Genomic DNA, 26,469 nt, shown 5'->3' with positions numbered 1-26,469 from the left:
TACTCTGCCCTACTGAGGCCACCCCTGGAATACTGTGTCCAGTTTTGGGGTCCCCAGCTCAAGAGAGACAGGGATCTGCTGGAAAGAGTCCAGCAGAGAGCCACAAGGGTGACTGGGAGACTTGAGCATCTCCCTACAAAGAAAGCCTGAGAGCCCTGGGGCTGTTTAATCTGGGGAAGACTGAGAGGAGATCTCATCAATGTATACAAATATCTGAGGGGTGGATGGAGCCAAGCTCTTTTCAGTGGTCAACAGCAATAAGACAAAGAGCAATGGCTACAAACTGGACCATAGAAGGTTTCACTTCAACATAAGGTGAAACTTCTTTACAGTGAGAGCATGGAGCACTGGAAGAGGCTGCTCAGAAAGGCTGTGGAGTCTTTTTTTCTCTGGAGACTTTCAAAACCTCCCTGGATGCATTCCTATGGGAACTACCCTAGGTGATCCTGCTTGGCAGGGGGGTTGGACTCTGGAGGTCCCTTCCCACCTCTAAAGTTCTCTGATGGTGATTCCTGTTTCTACATTTGTTTTTTTTTGGGCTTAACAGTGCCTGCACTGAAGGTGGTAAGTCTATGGCTGATGCTGTGCCACATCTCTTTAACAAAAAGCAATGAAAACTCATGTGTGGTTGAGCAAAGAGTGCACATTGTGGCAAGCGGCACAGCAGATCAAATGTTACAGGGCCATAGTGCAGCAAGAGGAAATTTAGAACCAACTGACCCACATTAAAATCGCCATGAGCAATAGGAGACAGATGTGGCATGCATTAGAAGGTGCCAGGATTGTAACCTTTTGTTACAGTTTTAAGTCTATGCTTAATTGCAAATAAGAATTTTCTAGAGGATTCTAGCCCTGGGCTGGACAAATCCCTGAGGGAAGCTGAACAGAATATTAGAGATAAATTTATTTCATTTCATTGGGTCTGCAAATTTCTATATAGTCTGAGAGCATGGTACACTCTCTCTCTCTCTCTGCTGCTTCTTGCCTCTCTGTGATCTTGTTAGCTACCTGCTTGTTTTCTTGTTTTCACTGGTGAAGGTACAGGGAGGAGAGACAACAGTCTGGCTGTGTGCAGGCTCTCTAGGCTTTGTGTCCAGGGTTGAGGGAGAGAGCTGAAATATTGTACAAGGGGGTATTGTGGTGTTATCAATCTGTAAATAACAGGTAAATATACCTTATACATGTTTATTGCTTGTCTTTTATATTTAGTCTACTGTGGTAAATATAATTTCATTTAACTTCCAAAATGTTGAGTAAGTGTGGTAAATTTACTCCAGGGGTGTAAATTTCCCATGTTTGGGGGTCCAAATCTAAGCCACAGCACCTTTGGAGACATGTCTTGGACTTACTGGATGGTGGAAGCAGACTCCTATAATCCATTTGGGATGAGGGAGTGGATGAGAGGCCTTGCCACTGCTGACTTACACACTGACTGTATTCCAGCTGGAGATTGAAATATCCAGAGCACAACCCACATCTTCCCTGGCTTCAGTCACCTCTGGTGGTGCCAGCAGCTGTACAGGCTCAGTGAGAATGGCAGTCTTGGTCAGAAAAACCAAGCCCTGGCCCATTCACTACCTATGGAACTGCATGTAAGAGTCAAACCTTGGTAATGGCCTCTGAGGAGCAACAAAGAGCAACAGCTCAATGTTTCACTTTATTTGGTTGGTTAGCATCTGTTTTTGAAGGAAGCCAAAAAATGATGGTGGGCTGTTGAAGCTGAAATACCTAAACTCCTTTCTTTTTTGGCATATTGGAAAAGGCTGAAGCACTTAAGTAATTGAGCTCTATGGCAAAGCTACTGATAATCTTAAATTAGTTAAAAATACATGAAAGGATTATAAAGTAATTGTCATATTACAGAGCATGAACACCAGCACAAGGAGGCCGTTCCGCATGCACGCTCAGTGAACTCGCATGCGTCGGAGAGAGAGCCTGCTTCCTGCACATTCAATTTCACCACAGGGGTGCCTTCCCCTGGCACTTCTGTTGGGAACAGTAATATTAAACTTAGTGATTCTATAGAATTGTCTGAATGTTGTACACTGGAGCACAAGCCATGGACAGGTGTGTGCGCATGAGTTCAGAAGTGCTGAGTTGAGATAAAATGGAAGGTTGGAAGGACCTTGGAGAATGGTGTAACAAATCTAAGCAAATGTGAGGCTGGAGTCTCTGGTTTTCACCTATCTCTGCTGACTTAGATTGCTTAGACACAATGTACATGCTGTTGAGAGAATATGACGAATGTCTACGCTGTTTAGTATGTAATTTCTCATGCAAGTACATGTAACCAATTATAGTTTAATACAATTTGTGGCCTTCTGATGAAAGGTATAAAGACACATGTTTGGAATGCAATAAATGGATTGGATGGGCTTGTGTCAGCCCTTCTCCCTGTCTCTTCTGATGCCCATGGCATCCAGCCCGTGGCACACGTCCCTGGGACAGCGCACAGGGCTGCGTGTAGGAAAGGATAAACCCACACAGAGCTGCTGCTGGCTTTCAGAGGTATCTTGGGCACTTGTCTTTGGAGGCAGTGATGGCGGTCAGTTACCTTCCTGAGCTTTCTCAGGTTTCTTTCTTCCCATGTATTAATTGCTTCAGAAAAAGGCCAAGTTTGAAGTTTCCCAGACCAGAAACTCACCTTTCTCGCTTTCTGCACTGTATCTCTCTGTCACGATGGTGGTGCTTTGGCCCAGGTGCCTTTAAGAAAGCCACCGAGTTTCCCAGGAGGCCCAGAGGGAGCTGGGAGGCGCAGTTTTGTTATGCTGTCCCACAGTTCTGCTGTCGCTTTAGGGGTGGGCAGCAAAGTCAAATCTCTCTCTCTTTCTCTCCCTCCCCTTGGCTCTCCAGAGGGAGCCTTGTCAGTGTAACTACGCAGGAATCACCTGCCTGCAGCCTCCAAGGCCACAGGGAATTCTGCTGCACCATCTGGGCCTGTTCGGGCCTAAGAGGAGACAATGGCAGAGGGTGAGAAAACAGGCACTGGGGTTTGGTGGTTTGGCTTGGCTGGGAGGGAAGGCTCTGGGGGGGGGGTGTGGGATTTTTGTGTATCCTATGTCTGTATTAGGTGCTAAGGATTCCTGTACTCTGCAGTTTCCCCCCCGTACACCTTTAGATACACTTCTCTGTGTTTCTCTCCCCCTTTTTCCAAAGGCGACCCCCCCCTCTTTTTTCCCCTTCAATTCCTTCAGAAGCTCCTTGCCCATCCAGCCTGGAACTGCACTGCACTGCAGCCTTTCAGTGCAGAGCTGACAGCACCTTCCTAAACCACATGTAATGCTTTGCTAGAAGCTGAGGCCTTTCCACTTGCAGTCTGTCATTGTCCTTGCTGCCAGCTTCTGCCCTCCCTGTATTCCTCCTGGCTTGCCTTCAGATGCCCAGCGTGGGTCTGGTGGGCACCCAGAAAGGCCTGACCTCTCCTCTAAGCACACTGCAGCTGCTCAGCTAGCACAGGAGTAAGCAGCCTTGTAATGGACTCCGCTGTGGTGGGGTCAGCCTTTGAAACACTTGCACGGCAGCACAGGGACGTGCTGGAGTAGTGCTACTGCTTTCAGTTGCATTGCTCATAGGACTAACTGCACTGGGAGGAATGGAGACATTTGGCTTCCTCCAGGACAACAGAGGTCAAATCTTCTCCAAACAAGAAGGAAAGGCTGTGTGCAGACCCACTTTAGTGCAACTTGTGAGGAGGGGGTGAAGTTTTTTCCTTCCTTGCTTCTGTCCACTCTCTGCCCAACCCCCCCCCCCCCAGTGCAGAGCCTACTGGGTGCGCAGTGCCTCATCTGGGTCATGCACACCTGTGGTGAATAGTCCTAACCGGCATAAAATGGGTTTAAGCATATTCACCTGCCCGTCTGCATTGCAGCCAGGGGCGGGAACACAGCACGAACAAACCCAGGCAGCCTGGTCCGGTTTAGTCCGGTTGCCTGAGGGGGGCTCCCTAAGGCGCACGCCCCTGTCGCGGGCAAGGGTATGCGCGTGCCCTTTTTGGCAGACAACAGCCTGGGGGTTCTGCCAGTTTTGGGTCTCCCTGGGTGCCTGCCAGAGGTGATTGGGTGGTTGTGTGGCCAATGAGCCCCTCAGCCTCGGCCATTGTGCTGTAAATGGGGTGAACAGGTGAGTGAGCTGTGAGCTGCTCGCTCCTGCCTCGCTCACCTGCCGCTGCCCGCGCGTCGCCTCAGCCGCCTCAGCCCGCAGCTGCCTCCACTTTGCAGCACAGGTGGAGTTCGCCACGGGACTGCTCTTGGATATTCTCCTGCGTATGTTTCGGGCCACGGACATGAGGACTGGTGAGTATCCTAAATTCTTTATTCGGGTTGCTAAAAGAACTTAATTAACCTCACAAGCGGTGAATTAAGCTTCCAGACTCTCCGTTAAAGACATTTCTAAACCCTTTCAAAATTCCGTCGTATGTAGACATTCTGTAACATGGTTCTGCTAACCGCACCCAGGAACTTGTGTGGATAGTTGTAAGTAAGTTCGGGGGAATTGTTTTGTGTATATTGATACAATATTTAATAACTTTTGAATCCGCCTCGTTGCATTTTACCCCAAACTCAGATTTCAACTGGTCCCCTTCATAACAATACCAACTTTTCATTTAATGCGTGAGAGCCGTTGCTGGGGTGTAACAAGGACGCAGATCAAGGTTCTAACAGCCCAACAGTGCAGGCAAAGAGAGAGGGTCTATGCAGCCCGTGGTGAGACAAGGGCTACTGCATAGAGATAAATTACATCTAGATAAAATGATTTAATATGTATTAAATGTATACAAATTACTGCAAACAAGTTAGGAGAAATGTTTCCTCTCTTTAGAGCTTAAATGTAATGCAAAGATGCCAGACTGGTCAGTGGAATGGAGCCCAGTTATGTTGCCTACATATATGACTCTGAGTGTTTTTTTTACAGTGTTTTGACTCTGAGTGTTTTGATTTACTTTGTGGCGAGTTTGAATGAGGTTTGTTGTGGCAATCCAGATACCCAGTGTTTGATGACAGAGGAAGAAAATGTGCCTCAAGAGAGCAAAGGTTTTGGGCTGTCACTTGATGGGGACCAGAGGGTGACAGCAACTCACCAGCTTTTCCTGCTTAGTCCTCCCCAGTCAGCTGCTGTTGGAAAAAGCCCCACTGCTACCCAGTGGCTTTGCACATGGGCTGTAAGAGAAAGCTGAAAGCTGCTTGCCTGGCACTTTGCTGGTGACCAGCTGAGATGAGAAAGGCACCCAAATTTTAATAGAATGTGCAATAGCATGAAGATGAAATTGTGTTTTCCAGCCTCCAGCCCAGTGCTTCAAACCACTTCTGCCTCCCTTTCCAGTAAACATGGAGGGAAAAAAAAAAAAAAAAAGGCCTGTGATATAAATTCACATGCATACAGGGAAGGATCATGCAGGGTTTTACAAATTTGAGGATGAATTAGTCTTTGACATACCATCTGCTTAAGGATTATGCTGTTAATAGCCTAAATTTGACACACTTTTTTTCCCCCTTCAGTCACTACCTGTGAAGCCTTTCTGAAAATTATCTCTTACGAAGCTGTGTCATTAATGGCTTCCTGAGAGGTTTCTTTTGGAAGTGGCAGAAAAAGTAAATAAAAATGAATTAGTACAGCATCTTGGGTTGGTAGGCAAAATATGCAAATATCTTACCAACAAAGCCTTGGTAGCATTAAAGACTTTCAGATCCCGTCCTCAGAGGCGCTGCTTGTGGAATTAGAAGCCTTTGGGCAATCTTTAACTTAGCTTATGTGTAATACACCTACATACACACACACACACATCTGTACTCACGCTTTCTCTCTCTCTTGCTCTCCCTCTCTCCCTCCCTTCTCCCCCTCCACTTCCCATTGTCCTCTTGGACCAATTCCCACTGGTGCAGTTTTCAGCTTTACAGTTCATGAATTTTATTTTCAATCAATAAATAAACCTATTATCAAGTTTTGTATTCTTATCATATATCCTCAGTTCTCATAGAATGTTTCACTGGTCAGCTTTGCTGAGCACATGCTGCTCACCTTTATGTCTCAGCAGAGGGCTGTCAGGTATACAGATGTGATGCCTATGAAGATCTAACTGGATTTACATCCTAACTGATAATTATGGCTAAGACTGTGTAACAATTAATTATTAGTATTGGTAATATTAAACTGTATTGAGATAATGATTATTATTTTGGTAGTCTTTGAGCTCTGATCTCCAGCATGGTATGGATCAGAGGATTGTCTTGGACTTTCCTAGACCCACCCATATCATCAAGAAAAAAAGATGATTTCTGTCAGATAATATAACAGCATTTATCAGTCATTTTGGACAACTAAAGAAATGTTTCTTGCATGCTCCTTATGGTGTTGTCAAGTTCCCTTTGTAGCAAATTGTAAAGCGAATCATTTTAAGAGACAGTGACCTGCCATGATGAACTCCTCCTAACTGCTCCTGCAGAGTTCTTCAGGCATTAATCTGGGCATGGTGTGTAAAGGCAGGTAGAAACAAATTGCTGCTTTCTGGTCTTCACAAAACTGAATGATTTGCTCACCAAAAGCAAACAGACAGAAACCTACAGTCATGACAAACAATGCTGGTGCTGGTTTTGCTTTGCATTTTTTGTTCAGTGTTTGTTGTTCCTAAGTTATTTAATCCTTGACTCTACAAATTGCATACTTGTAGAACAGACTTCTTACTTGTGGCAGCAAGGTCCCTGTCTCAAGAGAGTCTCAAGATTGAAAGGATGGTTGCTATTATTTGATCTGTCACCCATGACCATATTTGTTCAGCAAAGTATCTGCAATTTGTACTTGAAGTAGAAGAAGACTTGCTTCTGCCAAAACTATATAGGGTGTATGCCTGCCCAGTATCTGATTCCCTAAAGATGTCTGGATTGGCTGTATAATTTTGTGTGACACCCTAGGTATTGAAGGATCTTTATTTGACTGTGAGACTCTAGCTGTGGTGTATCTCTGTGTCGAAGACAGGACTACATGCTCTAGCCACGGGTACCAGCGATGTCATAACTCTATTAACTTCATTTGGGTGTTTCTTTTTCTTTTGGCTTGGCTCCATTTTATTTGCCTGAGAAACACGTGATCGTTTTGCTTCCTCTTCACCATTCTTTCATCAAAAAGTGTGTGAGCAAGCTGTTCTCCCAAACAGGCATGAGATGCTTCCACTATTTCCTTATACCATTACAACCCTTAATTTACGCTTCTTTATATTGACCTATTGCATTTAGAAGTTATTTTTCTGAGTGTGTCTGTACTGGCTGTTACACAGGGTCAAGGCCTTGAAAGCAAGCCAAACTGATCGGGGCGGGGGGGAGGAGGGGGCTCTTTCCTTTGTTTCAGTGAATGTTTGCCAGATTCTCTGAGTCCTACAGCAGCACTGACCGTGCTGAACTCTCCCAGAGCAACATCTCGCCCACTGTACATGGGCTACTGCATTTGTGATTCAAAGGCACATATGTGTATTTATATAGGATACAAGCAAGAAGCCTCCAGCGGGTGCAGATTAGGCAGCTACTTGTGAGCACCTCAAGTGTGTGCTATGAGGCAGGAGGTCAAAGATTAGTTTCCCAAGGGATGTTTTTTACCTCCTTTGGGTCTCAGTGCACTCAATGCACGTGTTGTCAAATAAGCTGAAGATAAACTGTCAGAATCCATTTTACCTGCTATCCGATCTAGAGGCTTCAATTATGCTGACAGCATTGAGGGAGATACTTCCAGTCATAGAGCTAGAAAAGCCAGCAAAATATACCTACTTTGTACCCACACTGCTGCCAGGTTTCATTGCTGAGAAACCTTTTCCTCAGCCTGCTTGTGAAGGCTGCCGCCTTCATACCCCAGCAAGCAAGCAAAGGGATGTGATGTGTGAATAACTCAGCTGTGCCTTGCAGACCCTGATCCCACTTCATACTGTTAACCTCCATGGAAAAAGTTGCATCTCTGACATCAGGCAATAGTGATGTGCTCAGAGCACATTCATGCTTCAGGGGAAGCAAGATCCCAACTATTTTCATGGGACACTGGGAAAATGTTACAGTTGACGTCCATCACTTTGGCCAAGGCAGGAGACTCTCTTGGTGTCCTTTGACTGTGCTTGTACAAGAAGCAAATGCCCATGTTACCTTTTGACATATGTGTTAAGCAATGCAGGTACAGCTCTTACCAGAACCTGTGAGATGACATTCTCTTGAGGTTTTTGCAATGTCTTTGTGATTTTTGGCTTGCTTATAAATGAAAGTGATCACTTTCACTTCTGCAATAGGAACACTCTAGGCAAATGCAATAAAAGCCTGTGGTTTCTTTGGAAGAGTTCTGGTTATGGCCCTGGAGAGGGATCTGGTCACTAATAAGTTATTGGCAAACCATCATATCTGGTACTGTTATCATAAGTTTATCACTGACTCCCACCTCTTCTCTCCACACGAAGCAACCTTGGGCTGCATTTATGTAGCAAGCCCCTTTGAGTCTGTGTCCTGATTTAATATCAATCTAATGTAAATTGGTTAGAGATAGTCAGCATGGATTTACAAAAGGGAGGTCATGCTTAACAATCTTGATTCATTTCTCTGAGGAAGTGACAACGAGAGTGGACAGGGGTGAAGAAAGAGACATAATTTACTTGGACTTGAAAAGTCTCTCAATACAGTGCCACATAAGAGATTAATTTATAAGGTTAGCAAGTATGAGACTGATGGTAAAATACTCAATTGGATATAAAATTGGCTTGTTAACAAGGGCCAGGGAGTGGCATAATGGTTATAGATCATGCTGGAGAAGTGCTGTGCACTCAGGGGTGTGTGTCTGAATACACTGTGAAGCTAAAAAGGATGGGCAAAGCCGAAAAAAAAAGGTGGTGGGAAAAAACGGAAGAACAATGCCATACAGAAAACACGAAGGTTAACAGGCTCGTGGGAAGCAAATGACCACATCAATGTGCAATTGGAAATTTCACATAATGCTCAGTGAAGGAAATTGTCTAGGAACTGAAGGGGGCCAAGCCAGGCCTGCCGGCTGCAGGTCTTCCAGCAGATCTGAAAGTATACAGAAGAGCAGCAAGGACCTTTCTTTTTAAGTAGGAAAGAGAGCAAGAACCAGAGCTTAGTCAAAGTGCTAATGAGAAATAAATGGCAGGCATATTCTCATGAACTGATCTTACCCTGTGCACTCCGTGATCCCTGAGCCCTTGGTATGGGGATGATGGCATCTAGGGTCTGCTTTCAGCTCAAAGCAAGTCTTTGGACAATCCTAGCTCTTCCTATTTGCTACAATCTAAGGAGATTTGACATCCTGAACTGAAAATTTTGCTTTTGTCACTACCCTGCAAGATGCCATCATACATGCATAGTAAACAGAGAATTGGCCTTGAGGTAGAGGAGAAACATCAATGAATGCTGAAAGGCCTCAGAGAATCACAGAGGTGACCAGAAACTAATTTCAGTGACTATTCACCTCTTTACGATGGGCTGAACTTTCTCTTCTGGATGATATTCAGAGGTTCTGGAAAAGCTCTACTGGTGAAATTTGCACTGCCATCAGGTAGCACTGCTAGTAGGCCATCCAAGCTTGGATGTCCAGCAGGGTCTGCACCTCAGTCCTTTGTGCTCATATTAAAGACCCAGGCAGCTAAGCTCAATCCCAGAGAGCACGTGTGAGAAGGCAGAGTCTTCTCAGTCTTACCTCTTCATCTGCCTCAGTTTTCATCTCTTCTAAAGGAAGAAATCCCAAACCGTGCATTTTGGGAAGACTGGGAAAGACTTTTTAATTATAAACAAATAAATACTTAAATAAGAGTGGTGCAGTACAGGATTAGAAAGGAAACTTGATGTATTGTACCAACTAGTCAAATTTATTTTGTCTGTGGTTCGTGCTATAGGCTCTGCTTTGTTATTTGCTTATGAGTACTGGCTCAAAACTTTGTTCCTGTTCCTGAAGCCATTAAGGTCATTAGTCAAACTCTCATTGATTTGAGTGGGACCAAGACTTGCCTCTGTTGTTATTCAGAGGACAGAGACAAACTTGTAAATCAATCACGGGTGTAGACTCATTCTGCCAGGGTCATGCGGTTAATACATCCTGTTCCTGTCATTTCCGCTATAAATCTGTGAATGCTTTTAAAGCCAGAAGAAAAACCTGATTCCCTTCCTTTTGCAAGAAAATATTATGGTCCCTTTCATTGCAAATGAGACAGAGCTTTTTCCCTCAGGAAAACTTGTAATGGGAAAGGTAATCTCAATACTTTCCATGTCTCCACAGTTAGTAGAAGGTAATTTGAGGCAAAGTATTTGCAAGGCAAGCAAGTCCTCCCCCACTGACTTCCTATAAACCTTTACTCGATTCTGATGATCTTTTTTTTGGCTGGGTATTCAGTACTCATTGCACTGTTGGTACCTATTAGAAGATCCCTTATTTTCTGCATTACACCTAGTCTATACAATGACAAGAAGGGCATGATTTTTAACTTCATACAAATGTAGTCAAACTCATAATTTAACTGACTTCATTTGCTCAGCTTTGGCTCTGAGCCACTACATTCTCAGGTTTTACTTCTAGAATGAGATACTTCCAAAAATGTGGTTATTTAAATGAAATAATTCAGAACTACTCTGGGCTTTTGTTTTGCTGAGAGACCCACATCATGGTGATTGTAAAAATAAAAGCTTCTCTCCCACTCCTTACTGAACTACAGGATTCTGTACAAAAATGTGTGAATATCCATAATGACTTGGAGCAATTAAAAGCAAAACTCTGCAGGTGACAGAAAGCAGCCGTGCAGAAAAGGAGTTGTGGGTGCTGATGGATGAGAATCTGGACACGAGCAGACAGTGTGCACTTGCAGCCCAGGAGGTGATTTGCCTTCTGGGCTGCATCAAAAGAAACACTGCCAGCAGATCCAGAGAGGTGATTCTGCCACTTAGCTCTGATAAACTCTAACTTGGAGTACTGCATCCACATCTGGAGCTCTCAATACAGGAAGGACATGGATCTGAAGGAGCGGGTCCAAAGGAGGGCCATGAAAATTATCAGAGTTTTGAAACACGTCTGCTATGAGAATAAGCTGAGGGAGCTGGGGTTGTTCAGCCTGGAGAAAAGAAGACTCTGGGAAGGCCCAATAGCAACTTTCCAGTACCTGAAGGGGGCCTACAAGAAGGAAGGAGAGGGTCTGTTTACAAAGGCTGCAGTGACATGACAAGGGCTTCAAACTAGAAAAGGGCAGCTTTAGATTGGATGTTAGGCACGAGTTCTTTACTATGATGGTGTTGATGTGAGTGAAAGATGTATTTTAATCGAAGTATGACGGAATAGATATGAGGAGAAGGACTTTTACATATACAGAGGTGCTGTTCACTCCGATACGGGTTAAGAGCTGGCTGGAGGGCTGGGCCCAGAGAGTGGTGGTGAATGGTGCCACATCCATTTGGCAGCTGTGACTAGCGGTGTCCCCCAAGGATCAGTGCTGGGCCCAGTCCTCTTCAATATCTTTATTGATGATCTGCATCAGCATCAGTAAGTTTGCAGATGACACCAAGCTAGGAGCAGGTGTTGAGCTGTTGGGAGGATAAGAGAGCTGTGCAGAGGGACCTAAACAGGCTGGATGGGTGGGCAGAGGCCAGCGGGATGAGATCTAACAAGGCCGAGTGCAGGGTTCTGCACTTTGGCCACAACAACCCCAAGCGGCACTACCGGCTGGGAACAGAATGGCTGGAAAGCAGCCAGGCAGAAAGCGACCTGGGGGTACTGGTAGATAGTACGCTGAACATGAGCCAGCAGTGTGGCATCCTAGCCTGGATCAGGAACAGTGTGGCCAGTAGGACAAGGGAGGTTATTCTTCCCTTGTACTCAGCACTGGTTATGCCACACCTTGAGTGCTGTGTCCAGTTCTGGGCCCCCTCAATTCAAGAGAGATGCTGAGGTACTGGAACATGTCCAGAGAAGGGTGACAAAGCTGTTAAGAGGCCTGGAACACAAGCCCTGTGAGGAGAGGCTGAGGGAGCTGGGGTTGTTTAGCCTGGAGAAGAGAAGGCTCAGGGGTGACCTCATTGCTGTCTGCAACTACCTGAAGGGCGGTTGTAGCCAGGTGGGGGTTGGTCTCTTTTCCCAGGAAACCAGCAACAGAATAAGGGGACACGTTCTTGAGTTGTGCCGGGGAGGTCTAGGCTGGATGTTAGGAGGAAGTTCTTGCCAGAGAGAGTGATTTGCCATTGGAATGAGCTGCCCAGGGAGGTGGTGGAGTCGCCGTCCCTGGAGGTCTTCGAGAAAAGACTGGATGAGGCACTTAGTGCCATAGGTTAGTTGATTGATAGGGCTGGACTGGATGGTCTTGGTTGGATAGGTTGGACTGGATGATCTTGGAGGTCTCTTCCAGCCTGGTTGATTCTATGATACTACCTCGCCCGGTTTGAAAGCCCGTCTGACTTTCATATGCAGTAGATATACATGTCTGTGTGCATGCTTGTGCATGTTTTATAAATAGCTTGATCTTACCTGAGCATCTGTGGCTCTGGTGACATCCCATTTGGTCACATTTCTGTAGTCTTCTCAGTAAACTCACTGGATAGATGACAGTTCATTAAATTTGTTGACAATGCACATCCAGCTGTTCCACTCTCCTCCCGCAGCCCTGAAATGAAACTAAAGACATTACAATGGCAAGAAGGAAAAACACTATGCAAATAGCTCCGAAAGCCCTGACACATTTAAACCAAAGCAATTCCTAGAATCACAACACTAAATATGCTGTCAGGGACATCACAGCTACTCCAGTGACATGGCTACCTTGCAACAGCACAAGTGCAAGCTGTCAGAGATGGTTAGCTAAGTACTGTACATTGTTTTTTCTATCACTGTAACTTTTCAGAGTTGAGATGTTTTGAAAACGCTCAACAGTCAAAACAAGTGGTTCAGGAGCAAAATGTCCAGAGACTGAGAACAGCTGTTTTAGGAAATAATCTCTGACAAAATGACAAAGTTTCCTCATCTTCCTGCATGGAAAACAGGTTTTCCTCAAATATTATAAAACCCTTTTCCCAAGGATTCAGCCCTTTCAACTTTTTGTTTCTTAAAGCTGCTATAAATAGTAAATTACAGAATTCATTCCCCAGAGCTAAAGCAATGCAACTTTGTGCCCTGGTGCAATGTATAGGCAGTAGGGCTGAGATGTAAACAGCCTTTATATTAACTCAAACCCATCCCCTCATGCCCATTGTTGGAATCAGTCTTTAGTTGATGTTGATTAACACTTATTTGGAACAAGCATGCTATTCTTCCATTAAACATTAGTCTAGTCAGTCTTCCACCTCCATTTGAACTCTGCTGTCCTCTCAGTTGGCATCTCTACTCAGTTATCTCATACATGGGATGCATTGCCAGCTGGAACATGCAAGCAGAGCTGAAAGCAGCACTGTTAACCTCTGCTCTTTTCTAAGCCTTGCAAGTTGGAGATGTAACAAACTCAGTGTTTGGAGCCTGGGAAGTGAGAACCTTGAACGGCTTGAAACTCAAAGTTTTGGGCTGGCTCACTGAGTTGTAACTGTGCATATATATTTTGTGGTTCTTTTCCCTTGGTTTGTTGCATCAGCGAGCCGGCTTCACATTCTCTCACCTGAGCTGAGTGTATATTTTGCTGTAAAGATAGGTGCTGAAGACTCTGCAAGTGATTACAGTGTACTCAACATTAAGAAGGCAACCAAACTATGATCCAGAATGACTAACACCACAGTTTTAACTTCTAAGCAAACACTCAGAGGAGAAAAGATTCAGGCACACAATGATGCTCACAGATCTTGGCTATGGGCAGCACTGTCTTGATTTATACCTGCCCCAAATTTCCATGCTTAGAGACTGTGTATTTAGCAGTAACAAAATAAAATATGGAATCCAAAGATCTTTATCACAAGTGGGACAAAGATTGCCCATGGGACAAAGATTCACTGTAAAGAAAGCCAATGAATGAGGGAGAAATGCAGAATCCGTGTGAGCAGGGGGTGAGAAGGCTCCCAATGCCCTCTCCTGCCATGACCTAGTCCTTCCTTGTGTGTGTGTAGCACCAACCACAGAGCCAGCACGCAGTGATAGGCACCTGGTGTGGGTTCTCCCTCCAAATGCTCTTGCTCTGGGCCTTTTTCAGAACTTCATGAGGGTGGAATCAGTGGTGGTTTCCCCTTTTTAGGGTCAACCACTGTGTGTGGATGTCTGCATAATCAAAACTGTGTTCGACTTTTGTTTCTTTCCCCTTCAGTTGTGTGGTCAAGGCCTTTTCTACTCCAGTAAATGTTTCTGTCCTCTGTTTGGAAGGTAGAAAATCTGGCCACAGACATCAACAACTTACACTTTGCAGGTCTGGGGAACCAAAGTATACATTTCAAAGCATCAGCAGCCTAGGTAGGATATAATGTGACTGAAGTTCCACTGTAGCATTCTAGAGTACAAAAATGAAAATATCGAGTGCATTTTAAATGATTAATGTACAGAAACTGACCTCTTCCAGCGTGCATTAATCAAGAAAAAATGCACACTTTCTATAGTGGTTAATGTTGCAGGTCCATTATTCAACTTTTGATAATGTGCATAAAAATGCTCAATATGACAATGAGTTGGGGTAGCTGAGAATTTAGGATGGTGGCAAGTTTGTTGTAGTATTTGGATTAGCATTCTTAACCTACATCTTGGCAACTCCTTTTCTTCATTTTGCAAGAGTTAGTAAAAATCTAGCTTTGTCCTCTTTGATTTTTCTTTTTAATTTTTTTTCTCCTTTTTTAAAAAAAAATTCCTTTTTTTTGGTTGTTTTTGTTTTTACAAAACAACATTTTTTTGTTGGTTGTTTTTTTTTTTTTTTTTACAAAACAAATACCTGCTCAAACAAATACTACTAGCATTCATTAGTCAGGATGGTTATATGCAAAAAGAAATGATGCCAGATAGTAACAAATCCAAGAGAAGTTTATTATGAAAATGGCACCTGCGGGATGAAAAAAAATTAAGTTACATAAAGACAACCATGTATGACATGTATGAGAATCTACAAAAGTATAAAAAGAACCCTGTTGTAAATGAAGTATGTACATTTCTGATTTGCAGCATTATCAATGATCAATGAAAAAAAATGTTTCAAATAAGCCAGGCACTCAAGAAGTTAGATTGGGTTAGCTTAACACAAAATAAATGTACCATAGCTGTCACTTTTTAACATTTTAATTTTTTTTTTTAATATTGTAGAGTTGGTAACACTGCTAAGATTTATACGAACAGAATCCCTTTCCCCCATTATTCAGCTACTTGGCACCAGTCTCCTCATAAAAGATTTCATATATTTGTACAAGAAATAGTTAAAAACACAGACACAGTCTTCACAGGTAATGAATTTTTTTTTTTTTCATTTTGTAGTTTTAAACACTATGGATTTAGACAGCAGCTGTGATTATCTGTTAGTTTAAATCACCAGAAATCATTTTGACACAACACAGAAACATTTATAAAAAAAAAAAAAACCCAAAACAACAACAGCTGTCTAGCTGTTTGGTTTTTTTTTTTTTTTTTGTAGCTGAGAGGTGCACTCCTTTGATTGTTCCATAGCTAGAGTAGAGCCTCCGAAATTAAACTTTGAATTTCCCAATCGGCTTCCTCGCCCTTTTTAGACCTACTTAAATCCTTCCAGTGGAACCTTTAGAAGCTCGTTAATTAAATTTGTGGCATCCAATTCCTTTTTGGTTTCTTTTCCTCTGTTGCTTGGACCTACTTCTCAAATTCAAAGCTACTGCAGGAACTGACTGAAGGCAGCGAGCGATCAAAGATTCAAAGGGCAGCTGAGTTAACACATTAGCATTTGCACATGGAAGCAAATATAGATGACAAGTCTAACCTCAGTTTCCTTCTCTGAAACAATGCTGGTTAACCTTTTAAAACCATTTCCTATCTCACTGGTCATTGCTCTACATAGTACTTTGCCAGCCTACCCGGGAGAAAAACCAAAGAAATGCACCCTCTGCTTCCAGTTTGAGCACAAGGGACTCTGGGAATGTTAACAACCGAGGCTATATGGCATCAATTTGCTTTAATAGAGCTGAGCATTACTCTGTAGTGCATTGTGGGGTACACTGGAAGAGTAAGTCATACCCAGAATTCCTCTGTGGGAAAAATGGCTCCATTAACCTTGAGCTAGTTAAGAGTCTTTTATCTCTGAGAGTGAAGAAGAGAGAACAAGAGAGTGAAAGAGAGAGAGGAGGGAAAAGCGTGGAGGCGAAGGGGGAGAGAGAGGTTTGAGAATACACAACAGCAAAGCAACAGCAGAAATTAAAAGGTATACAGACAGTGGAAGCAGCATAAGGTGACATTACAGAGGAAGGCCACCACACAAAAACCACTAACCCCCAAGAATCACTGGTTCACTAGGACTGCAGGAATGGGACTTTACCACTCCAGACTAGAGATAAAGCACAGAGAAGACAAAGGACAAAACAACTACATTAGCTTAGTATATACTGCATATAGTAACACACATTGAAACTGCAATGGGACTGACAGCCAAGGACACTTACACATTGTACACATTACAGTTCTCACATCTGTTATTAGATGCCTTAACAAACAGCTGCCAAAGATGGAGTGGAAGAAGAATTTATATTTGACAGTCATTTGGAGTGTTTGACACTACACTGTGATTTCTGGCAACAAAGACAAAATAGGAGATTTCCTTTCTTTTACTTAATGTGCAGTTTTCAGTTGTAGTTATCTATTTCAAGCTTATTAACCCATTTTTTAGTTTTAAAACATATTGGTTTCAACACTAGAAATAAGGTAAAACAAACAAACAAATACCCAACTCAAAGAACAAAAAGAAATGTACAACCTTCCCTCTATAATATTAAATGAAACAAACAAACAAACAAAACAAAATATGTTAAATAGTTCTTCTGGTTTTGTTTTTGTTTTTACTTATTTATTTTTCCCTCTTTTTTTTCTTTTTTTTTTTTTTAACTCTGAAGTGTTATTTGCTGTTGCAAAATTAGCCTCAGTCACACTGAGAAAAAAAGTAAAGCAAAACAATATGCACCTAAGAAACTGCTCCTCACGTCAATTAAATTGTATTTTGTTGGTTTGGGGTTTTTTTTGTCGATTTTCTTTTTTTTTTTTTTTTAAAAGCACTTTTTGAAAAAAAAAAAAAAAAAAGGCTTCCTGACCCATTTAAAATTGATGTGAGGCTATGCTTTGTTAGTTTGGAGGTAAAAAAATTTTTAAGTCCTGCAGCAAAATGTTAATGAGGGCTTTTGTCTTAACTAACCAAGGAGACTGCAGCACCTGACTATAAACCGGTACGGAACACATTCTTTCCAAAAAACCCAGCCCACAAGCTGCATATTGTATGAAGACATTACAGATTAAAAAATGATAGCACCATGGTTTTAGAAATTAAGTTAAAGTTTCAGTAATTAACATTTAGTCCAACTTTTTTTCTTTTTTTTTAACATTCTAGTCACAGGCCAGAAATTAACTTTTTAAGAACCCAAATTATTTTATGTGCAAGTAAGAAAATTTTAACCATAAAAAGAGAATTAAACTCTGCATAAAATTCTAAAATACTATCCCCTATTTAAAGGAATTCAGAACAAAAACCCCTTTTCATTTGACTTAGTCAAACAGGGCACATTGTTTATGCTTGTCTCTTTTAATCTTGATCATATCAAGATCATTTTGAAGTAAAACCAATGGTTGTCACTTTAAAATCTCTTTACCACAACACTGAGTATTCTATGGCAGAGGCATACACATATTAAAGGCATCTTAACAAAGATGCAAAGGAAAAAACACACATCTCAGAAGAAGACAAAATGGCAGGCAACTGGTACTTCGACTCTCTGAAGGCAAAAATAAAAAAATATCTTTACATTAAAGAATAAGTCAAGTTAAAGAGAAAGGGGATGAAATGGGGACCATCATATTGAGAGAATAAGCTGACCTGCTCAAATTCAAAGTGCTAGAATTAAAGGTCTAAATTAAAACACAGTCTATGCCTCAGAGTATAACACTGAACACAGTATGTGGTCATATTTCAATCCTCCTTCCGTTCCAGAGTCTGTGTAGTGTGGATGCCATTGCTGTACACAGGAAATGGAAGAGTGGAAAACAGTCCTTCGGCAGTTGTGAACACATTCCCTGCAGGCATTTGGGTCAGGCTGGCCCCGCTCACAGCACTTCCAAACGGTCCCGACATGTTCAGTCGGTGAACGTGGTGGTAGAGCATTTCCATTGGTGTTTTAGGATCCAGCCCAAAGCTGGGGCTGTTAACATCAACAAAGTTAACAGCGTGGGTGTTGGGGAGAAGGTTGCCCTGCATGGCTAAAGTAACTTCGGCCGGAGCATACCGAATAGTGCCAGTGGTGTAGACCCTCTGAGCAGCAGTGCTGGTCGCAGCAAGGGTTCCCGTTACCCTGTGAACCAAAGGAAGCACCACATTGCCTGCTTGTAACCTCTGAAGGGCTTCCAGGTCCCCAGTGTACAACAAAGAGTTGGAAGTTGTGGGACCTCCTGGATGTTTGTCCCGTGGAGATGCCGAAAGCGGGGGTGACAAAGGGTCAGAGGACACAGGAGCCAAGGCTGAGCTGGATGAGGTGCTGAACTGAGTTTTACGGCTGGCAGTATTTTCAGTCCCTGGTGGGGTAAGAACAGAGTCTGGAATGGAGACATGTAAACTACTGCTGGCTTGTGGGGAAGGGAAGTGCTCGGAGCTGGGGGGCTTGGTCATACTGTAAGGTGATTCATTCCTTGAGATTTCCCTGTTGGGTGGGTAATTCCAAATACTGCTATCGTTATCAAAATTGATAGGTTCTGAGATTTCTGTTTTAATTTTGAGCACTGAGGCACTGTTTGGTGACGAGAGCAGCTGTGGCTGGTCCACCAAAGACGAGTCAAGTCCATTCGGACTTGAGGTGCTTGATAGCCTTCTCCGGATCATGCTGCCTCCCTTTTGCTTTTTCCTCCTCTTCTTCCTCTTCTGATGTTTGCTGGAAGACTGAGCATTTACTTCCCCTGCACTGTCTGAGTCCTTGGCACTGTCTGAGGTCAGCGATTCACAGTTCTGCAACCGCAAGTCTGACTCACTCTCAACATAGCGCTCCACCTTGATCTGCATAGAGCCAAGAGTGCCAAAACTGTCCTCAGGGGCCTTTTGATTCTCGAAGTCAGAGTTTTCAAAGCTATCGTCACTGTCTCTGCTGTCCTGGTTGCTGGAGCTGTTCCCATCATCATTACAGTTCATTTCATTATCCGACTGATTTCCTGACTTCTTCCTGTCAGATTCGGGGTCTTCGCTGTTTTCTGACTGGTTTCCTTTCTCATCTGACTTTGAGTTCTCATTGTCCTCTGGAGAAAAAGGCAAGTGAAGAAAACCATTAATAAGAGGAATACAAAATTACAACCCACTTCCAGATTTCTACCTACCAATGAGACTTGATTGGTGTAAGTTTTGTTTTTTTTTGCTTTTCTGTAGAGACACAGTTTATGCAGCATTGTGTTGGAAGACCTTTGCTCACCATCAGTCTCTGACTCAAGACTGTTAATGCACTGAAAGCCTATGCCACACAGCCTGCACCTTGACTGAGGGGGGTCTTTTCATCTGCTTGCCAGACAAGAATAATTTTGACAACTGTGTGCACAAAGGCATTGTAGCTGTGTCATCCAAAGAGGAGTCAGGGAACAATCCCATTATGACTGTTCTGTTCTGGTGATCATGCTTTCACATCTGTGTTCTCCTACAGCAGGCAGGCATCCAGGTGCAGCACTATTTACTAATGAAGATTCTAGTCCTCTCATCTCATTTTCCTTTCACCACTGCCACTTTCAAAGTGGCATAATGTCTCTGACTTCAGTGGAATTACTGCTGATTTCCTCTTGCGTGAGAGTAGAAGCAGGTCATATGTGTACACATCTGAATAAATAAACCACTTAAAACAATTTTGCTACATTTCTAGACTGTCTTCTCATTTTCTCATTGAAGGGCAATAAATGAAAAAGTCAGGCAGAGAATAAAATTCTTGATTGATCCAAGTCATCTAACGGCCATTGAAAACAGCCCAGCCACAGCACTGAGAAGCTGTCACTCTTCTTGTCTGAATTCATTTAGTTGTGCTTCAGATTTTTACCTCATTCTAATACATATGTGATAAACACTCAAGCCCTCTGGACTCAAGACAGCCAAAGCAGCTTTGAGGCTGAATATGCTCCATTATCATACTATGCTTGAAAGGCTCATGAAGGGCTTCAGGGGACCTTGTCTTTTACAGACTAGCCAGAAATCTTTTGTTTGGAAATAAAAGATGTTCTTTCACTTGTCAGAGCCAAGTACTGCCCTTTTCAATATGCTCATTTTAGGGAAAGAGGAGTAGGGCCAGTTTTCCTCAGCAGATTGGTTACCCCTGGAGCCATGTCAAGAGCAAATAGTTTCCCAGTCCTGCTGGAGAAGGTGGGCATGACAGTAAAGCTGTCTGAGGATTCAGGGCAATGCACTTTGCAAGCCACTTAGAAGGACTTATGCTTGAGTCATCAGTAGCAGAGACAGGGAGATCTCCCTTTTTGAAGAATAAAACCTAGGGAAGGCAAAGTAACAAACACCTCAATCTCATCTAGCATCTCCTTCCACCTAGGGCTGAATTTCTCCTGGAAGTATACTGTAATATTTTGAGTTTTTAAAAGATTTTTTAAAGGCCATGGTTTCTAGCTGGTCGAGAGTGAGGTTATCTAAAGCTGCACAACATTTGGCTGAGATTGTATCAGAACTTGAACTAAACTTGGTTTCATCCAAGATGCTGCTTCAATTTCAGGTCCTTTGGCATTTCCAGTTAATTCTTTTGTAAGTAACAACCCACTGTCCCTGCTGTCTTCCAAGACTCCCAGACACCTCCTGTTGAGATGTAAACATCTGCACACCTTTTAGGAGCAATCTCATCCTCTGCATCAGTCTTAGAAGCCCTGAATGAACAAACACTTCTCACCTGGAGAAACTTAGGAGTGCACTGTTCTCCCATATGTCTGTTATTTGGCTATTTGGCAACAAAATAGCATGCAGGAAGTACTGGGAATAGTTGAAGAGATTCCCAGTGATGGTGGGCAACAAGCCTGTCTGTGTGCCCAGTGTTGACTTAAAGCATCAAAAGAAGATGTCAAAAGAGAGCAAATAAATGCAAAACATGAAAGAGAACAGCCCAATCATATAATGTTAAGGCCTGATCCCCTTGTTTTTTTTGCTTGATTTGTGTCACTGTGATCCATTCTCCAGATTATTTTTTATCATTATAGACATGAGAAAAAAACATTTATATATTGCATATTACAGCAGAGTAACATCCTTATTTATTGGGCTATTGAAATGATGTTCCTTTCAAAGCCAGATGATCTCTACCTGTGCCTAGGTAACCACGTTTAAAATTAATGGGGAATGTGTGAACCATCTGTGCACTGGACCATCTGTACATCTAATTTACACATTGAGTTGGACAAGTACATTTTGCTTTTAAAAAACAACTGAAGTCCCAAATTTGATGAGCTTTAAAACAAGTGTTGGAATCCAAACCTTCTAATAAAACATAATTCTTTTAACCTAAAATAAACCCTCAAATTTTGCAGTCTTCGCTGCTCCCTAGTGAGACTCTTAAAAATGTATATGTACAGGAAAAAGGGCCATAAAAACTAATAGTAGAGACTTATCTTCAGAACATATGCCTACTCTGTAATGATAAGAACTAGAATAACCAACAGCTACAATCCCCAGGTCCTCTGCATTGGGCACAGCACCTGTTCATGAAGTTTAGCTGGGAAATCAAAAATGTAGTTCAGTGCAATGTAGGCATGGATACATGCACAGAGTCAAGACAGACATTGAGGAAATGCAGGTACTGTGGAAATGATGAGGCCATTTGAAGACTTTGGCTACTGTGCTTAAATTTAATTTGACAGGAATTTAGTTTTGTCTTGATTTGATTTCTGTTACAATGGAAGAGTCCTTGAGAAGTAAAAGCAAATGACAAACCTCCTTCCCCTCCACTCTGCTGAGTAGAATATTGCATCCAGTTCTGGGCTCTCCAGTTCAAGAGGGACAGGGATCTACTTGAGAGAGGCCAAGGTAGGGCTACAAGTATGATGAAGGGACTGGAGCACTGCCTTATGAGGAAAGGCTGAGAGATGTGGGGCTTTTTGCTCTGGAGAGAAGACTGATATAAATATCTGAGGGATGGGTGTCAGGAAGGAAGTGACAACCTCTTCTTACTTGTGCCGTGTGATAGGACAAGGGGCAGTGGATGTAATCTACACAACAGGAAGTTCCACTTCAACATGAGGAAGAACTTCTTCACTGCTAGGGTTCCAGAGCACTGGAACAGGGTCCCCAGAGAAGTTTGTGGAGTCTCCTTCTCTGGAGACTTTCAAGACCCATCTGGACGCATTCGTGTGCAGCCTGCACTAGATACTATGTTCCTGCTCTTGCAGAGGGGTTGGAATCAAAGGTCTCCAGAAGTCCCTTCCAACCCTTAAGATCCTGTGATCTTGTGAACCACATGGCTCTCATAATATGAACCTTTTGTAGGTGCAAAGGCACACCATGTGTATTACCTGAGTTGTCCTTTGAGTCAGACTCAGAGTCAGAGGTCTCTGAGGATTCTGAGGTTTTCTCTGGCAGATGAGGAAGTTGTGCAATATCCATTGGAGTGTCCTTGTACTCTGGGTTACTGAAGAGGAGACAGCAAGTATAAACACAATTGGATGATTTGCAGTTTCATACATTCCCCCTCTTTTCATATCAAAGTTCAGAAACAAAGAACATAAATAAGAATAGCAGAGCAAACACAGAAACACATCTTTGCTCCCCAGAGCTTCACAGCAGGGATTTTATGAAGGTTTATTTTAATACTGCTGTCAAATACTTGTATTGACCAGGTACTAAAACTCATTTGATTCTGGTGAAATTTTAGAGCTATCAAAGCATTCTTTCTGAAGTGGGACACCATGGCTTGTGTGATATCTAACAGAAAAGCTACACTGTGTAATCATCCAACAACAAAATATCTCTTTTTCGATCCCATTACTGTGCCTGGAAGGACAGAGAGGGTGTTTTAACTTTTCCAATCTGTTTCTCTCCCAGCGGCAATGTCTATTAGAGTTATCTCTGTAACAATGTTCTCTATCAACCTTTACAGAGCCTTTTCAATACCTGTTTTTCTCAATGTTCCTGTTTTCCACACTTTAATCAAGCAGACCATACATAAAGTTAGTAAGAAGGTGCTCAGTTAGGGCTAGAGGAAATGACTTCTCCTCAAAAGAATTTGGCCAAAAAATAGATTTAAAAGGTTATAGATTTTTAAACACTGCACACATGCATCCACATCACTAAGAAACCAAAAGCAGCCACTCTATGTGACAGATGCACATGTGCATGTTAAGATGCATATGTTAGGGATAAAGAACTGTCAACACACCCATTATAATCATATCTTCATCTGCTCATGTGGTGCTCACCTGTGACTTGTTAGCAATGAACATGACTGCAATATAAAAAAGCTACATTATCAGAGGAAGAAAAAAACCCAACCCAACATCTTGGCTTGTACTCTTTAAAATGTGTTCTTTCTCCAAATTTAGGCAAAGGCAGGGGAACAGACACAGCTAGACGTAAGTGGCATAGGAATGTTGAAAATAAACAAAGTCTTTAACCACTTCTGAATAGGTGAGCATTTCTATGCAGTTCAAATTCCAGCCTGGTGATAGAGCAGAAAATCTGCAGTTCTGTGTAGAACAATACAAGGCAGCTCTGGGGGTGGCTGACACACTCTCACAATGACAGTGTGCCCACATTCAGCCTGTTACAGGGCACTGTGAAAATCCAGAGTTCACACAGTTCACACTGAAATGCCATTCTTACGATTATCATCTTTATGGTTTTGTCCTGACAAAGTGACTTTATTCTGTCGCATCCCAGGGCAGTCCCCAAATTTGCCCCCTCCAAGCAAAAGATGTTTGAGGGCTTTCACACTGTGAATAACAAGTTGCTAGAACAAGAACAGCATTAATCCTCCCTGTCACTATAATTAGTCTATCCTTTTACAGACAGCTGAATCACACTTTCTAATGCATGGAAATGTATACAGACCAGTACTCCTGCTAAGACTAGACCTAATTATGCCTTGATCTGTCATTAAAATATTATTTGGTCCTTTTGTGGATTCCAGTACTAGGAGAAATCTAAATAAAAAATAGCCCAACAAGCCAAACAACTTCAGCGGAGAAGTTAATCTTTCTCTAACAGATCAGTCAAGGGAATATAGCAGAAAAATCAAGCTCAGGAAGGAGACATGGGGGAAGACTGCACTGCTTTAGTTGTTAGTGGTGGTGGTGGGGGTTTGCTTGTGGCTTTTTTTTTTTTTTGTTTTGGGTTTGGGCTTGTTGGGTATATTCTGTTGCTAGAGAAAATAATTTTGTGGGACATTTGTAGACCAGCTTCACCTATTGTCTGGGAAGTAGCAAAGGGGAGAAAGGCAACTGTTCATAATTCTTATGGACCACTTTTCCAGCAAAAACATGAGCACATTTCTGGGCAGATTGAAGCTCTGTTAGAACTGGGACAGTGAAGCTGTGCTTTCAGCTCAGATCTGGCAGGCGTAAGATGACCTCTTGAAATGCTATGTTCTGCCTCATTCTTGCAAAAAGAGATCAAAAAAAAGTAGCAGGATAAGGACATATTGGAAAATGCCCATGTTCAATCATAGCAGGACAGAAACATGCAAGCCCAAATGAACACTTCACTGCTGCAGAACTTCATAAGAGTTTTCCCACAGTATCCCTCAATGCCCTCCTGTCAGGGATTGCTTCCTCCTCTTCCCCAAAAGGGGAATCAAAAGTATTTCAGCATGCAAGTTTAGGCAGACACGGTCTCTTCAGGGCTTGGTGGACTTGGCATAATAAGTCACAATCTAACCCCTAGACATGACTTTGAACTCTCATGGCATCAAAGGGAATGTAACAAACCATGACAAGCCACTTAAAAGGAGAACAGGTCAGAAAATGAAAATTGCATTTCATGACAATCTCAGGGTTTCAAATTTTATTTGTTTGTTTGTTCTGCTCTGAAACGAAACAGAAAATCCTCCAATCTTATTGAACATTTTCACAAAGCAGAATGTGTTTCAGATGAGAAAGGTCAGAGTTATAATTCACTGTTTCTCAGTGACTGTTGGTCTTCCCCTGAGCTCAGAAACCACTTCTTAAAAAATACTTGGGCTTTGGTAAAAGAATTTCTCAGGGAAGAGCCTTTCTCTGAAGTTGTTACAGCTATTTCTGTTTAAAATAGTTTTGACAGTTTAAAATAGTCTTAATTGCTACTTTTATTTTTAAATCCTATTTTGCATTCTTCAGTGTGAATACTGGCTGATGGTTAGAGGAGCAACTATTAGCTCAAGGCTTTTCTCCTGAGAAAATTCCTTTCTCTGGAGTGAGCTCAGCAAACACCTTTCTTAACAACACGTTTGCAGCAGTCCAGAAGTTTGCATTTTCAATAACCAAACAAACCAGCATCCAGCACTCCACATCAGCTTTTACAACACAACTGCTGGAAGCTGATGTGGACCACGTTATCTTGAAGCTGAGGGTGAGTAGATTTCAGGGCAGCGGATGCAGGCAATAAAATAGCAGAGGATTTATGTGAAGAAGACTAAGGCAGCATAATAATTCAAAAATACCCCAGTGTACTGAGACATGACAGATGCCTCAATGTAATCAAATGGCTGTGGTTTTGAGGTGCACAACATGAAAAGTTCACCTTAGCTTTCTCCCTAAAACTCTCACTAACAGAGAGGAGCAACAGAGACAGCAGCTCAATGATCTTTCATTCAACATTTGACAAAGACTTTTTTTCACTGAGTTTTACACGTTCTATACCTTCAGCATGGCCCTTTGAGCTGCTGCTCACCTGAACTGGGTGTGCCAGCAATTGGATGAGAAGGAATGACTTTAGGCTGAGGGATAGCAAGTTTAGATGAGATTTAAAGAAGAAATTCTTCAGTACAAGGGTGGTGAGACTCTGGAATAGGTTGCCCAGGGAAGTTTTGGATGTGTTCTCACTGGGACTGTTCCAGGCCAGGTTGGTTGAGTTGTTGAGCAGCCAAGTCTAGTTGAGAAGTATCCTTGCCCGTGGCAGGGAGGTTGGAGTAGATGAGTGCCTATTGATCTAAGCCATACTATGATAAGGTGACAGGAGTAAGTGAAAGACCTACCTAAGAAGGTAGTTGACCCAGATGATGTTCTTCTCACTCGCATTCTTGGCATTGACAGCTATGGTTGCACTAGACTGTATCCAGATGTAACCTCCGTTCTTCTGCATCCAGCGGTAATACTTTGTTACGCATTGACCCTTATTCAGCACTGGCAAAGAAACCAGAAACAAAACAGAAGTGAGATACTGTGGTTAAACGATCTTCATTGTACAACACAGCACATGTATAA

At 42.6% G+C, this 26,469-nt stretch overlaps 1 protein-coding gene across 15 annotated transcripts in view; it reads right to left on the bottom strand.

Annotated features, from left to right (window-relative positions):
• Positions 1-14,910: 14,910 nt before the first annotated feature.
• Positions 14,911-26,469, bottom strand: part of NPAS3 (neuronal PAS domain protein 3) — a 665,104-nt gene continuing 653,545 nt past the window's right edge. For all 15 annotated transcript variants that reach the window (XM_064148527.1, XM_064148538.1, XM_064148548.1 and 12 more), the window contains 3 exons: positions 26,241-26,388; positions 22,588-22,703; positions 14,911-19,347 (listed from right to left, as the gene is read on the bottom strand). In XM_064148527.1, the coding sequence (XP_064004597.1) occupies positions 18,038-19,347; positions 22,588-22,703; positions 26,241-26,388 (1,574 nt within the window). In that variant the 3' untranslated portion in view covers positions 14,911-18,037. The remainder of the gene's footprint in view (positions 19,348-22,587; positions 22,704-26,240; positions 26,389-26,469) is intronic.

Source organism: Pogoniulus pusillus, chromosome 1 (assembly GCF_015220805.1).
Source record: "Pogoniulus pusillus isolate bPogPus1 chromosome 1, bPogPus1.pri, whole genome shotgun sequence".
Lineage (NCBI taxonomy): Eukaryota > Metazoa > Chordata > Aves > Piciformes > Lybiidae > Pogoniulus > Pogoniulus pusillus.
The sequence above is the reverse complement of the archived record's forward strand: the minus strand, read 5'-3'. Positions and strand labels throughout refer to the sequence as shown.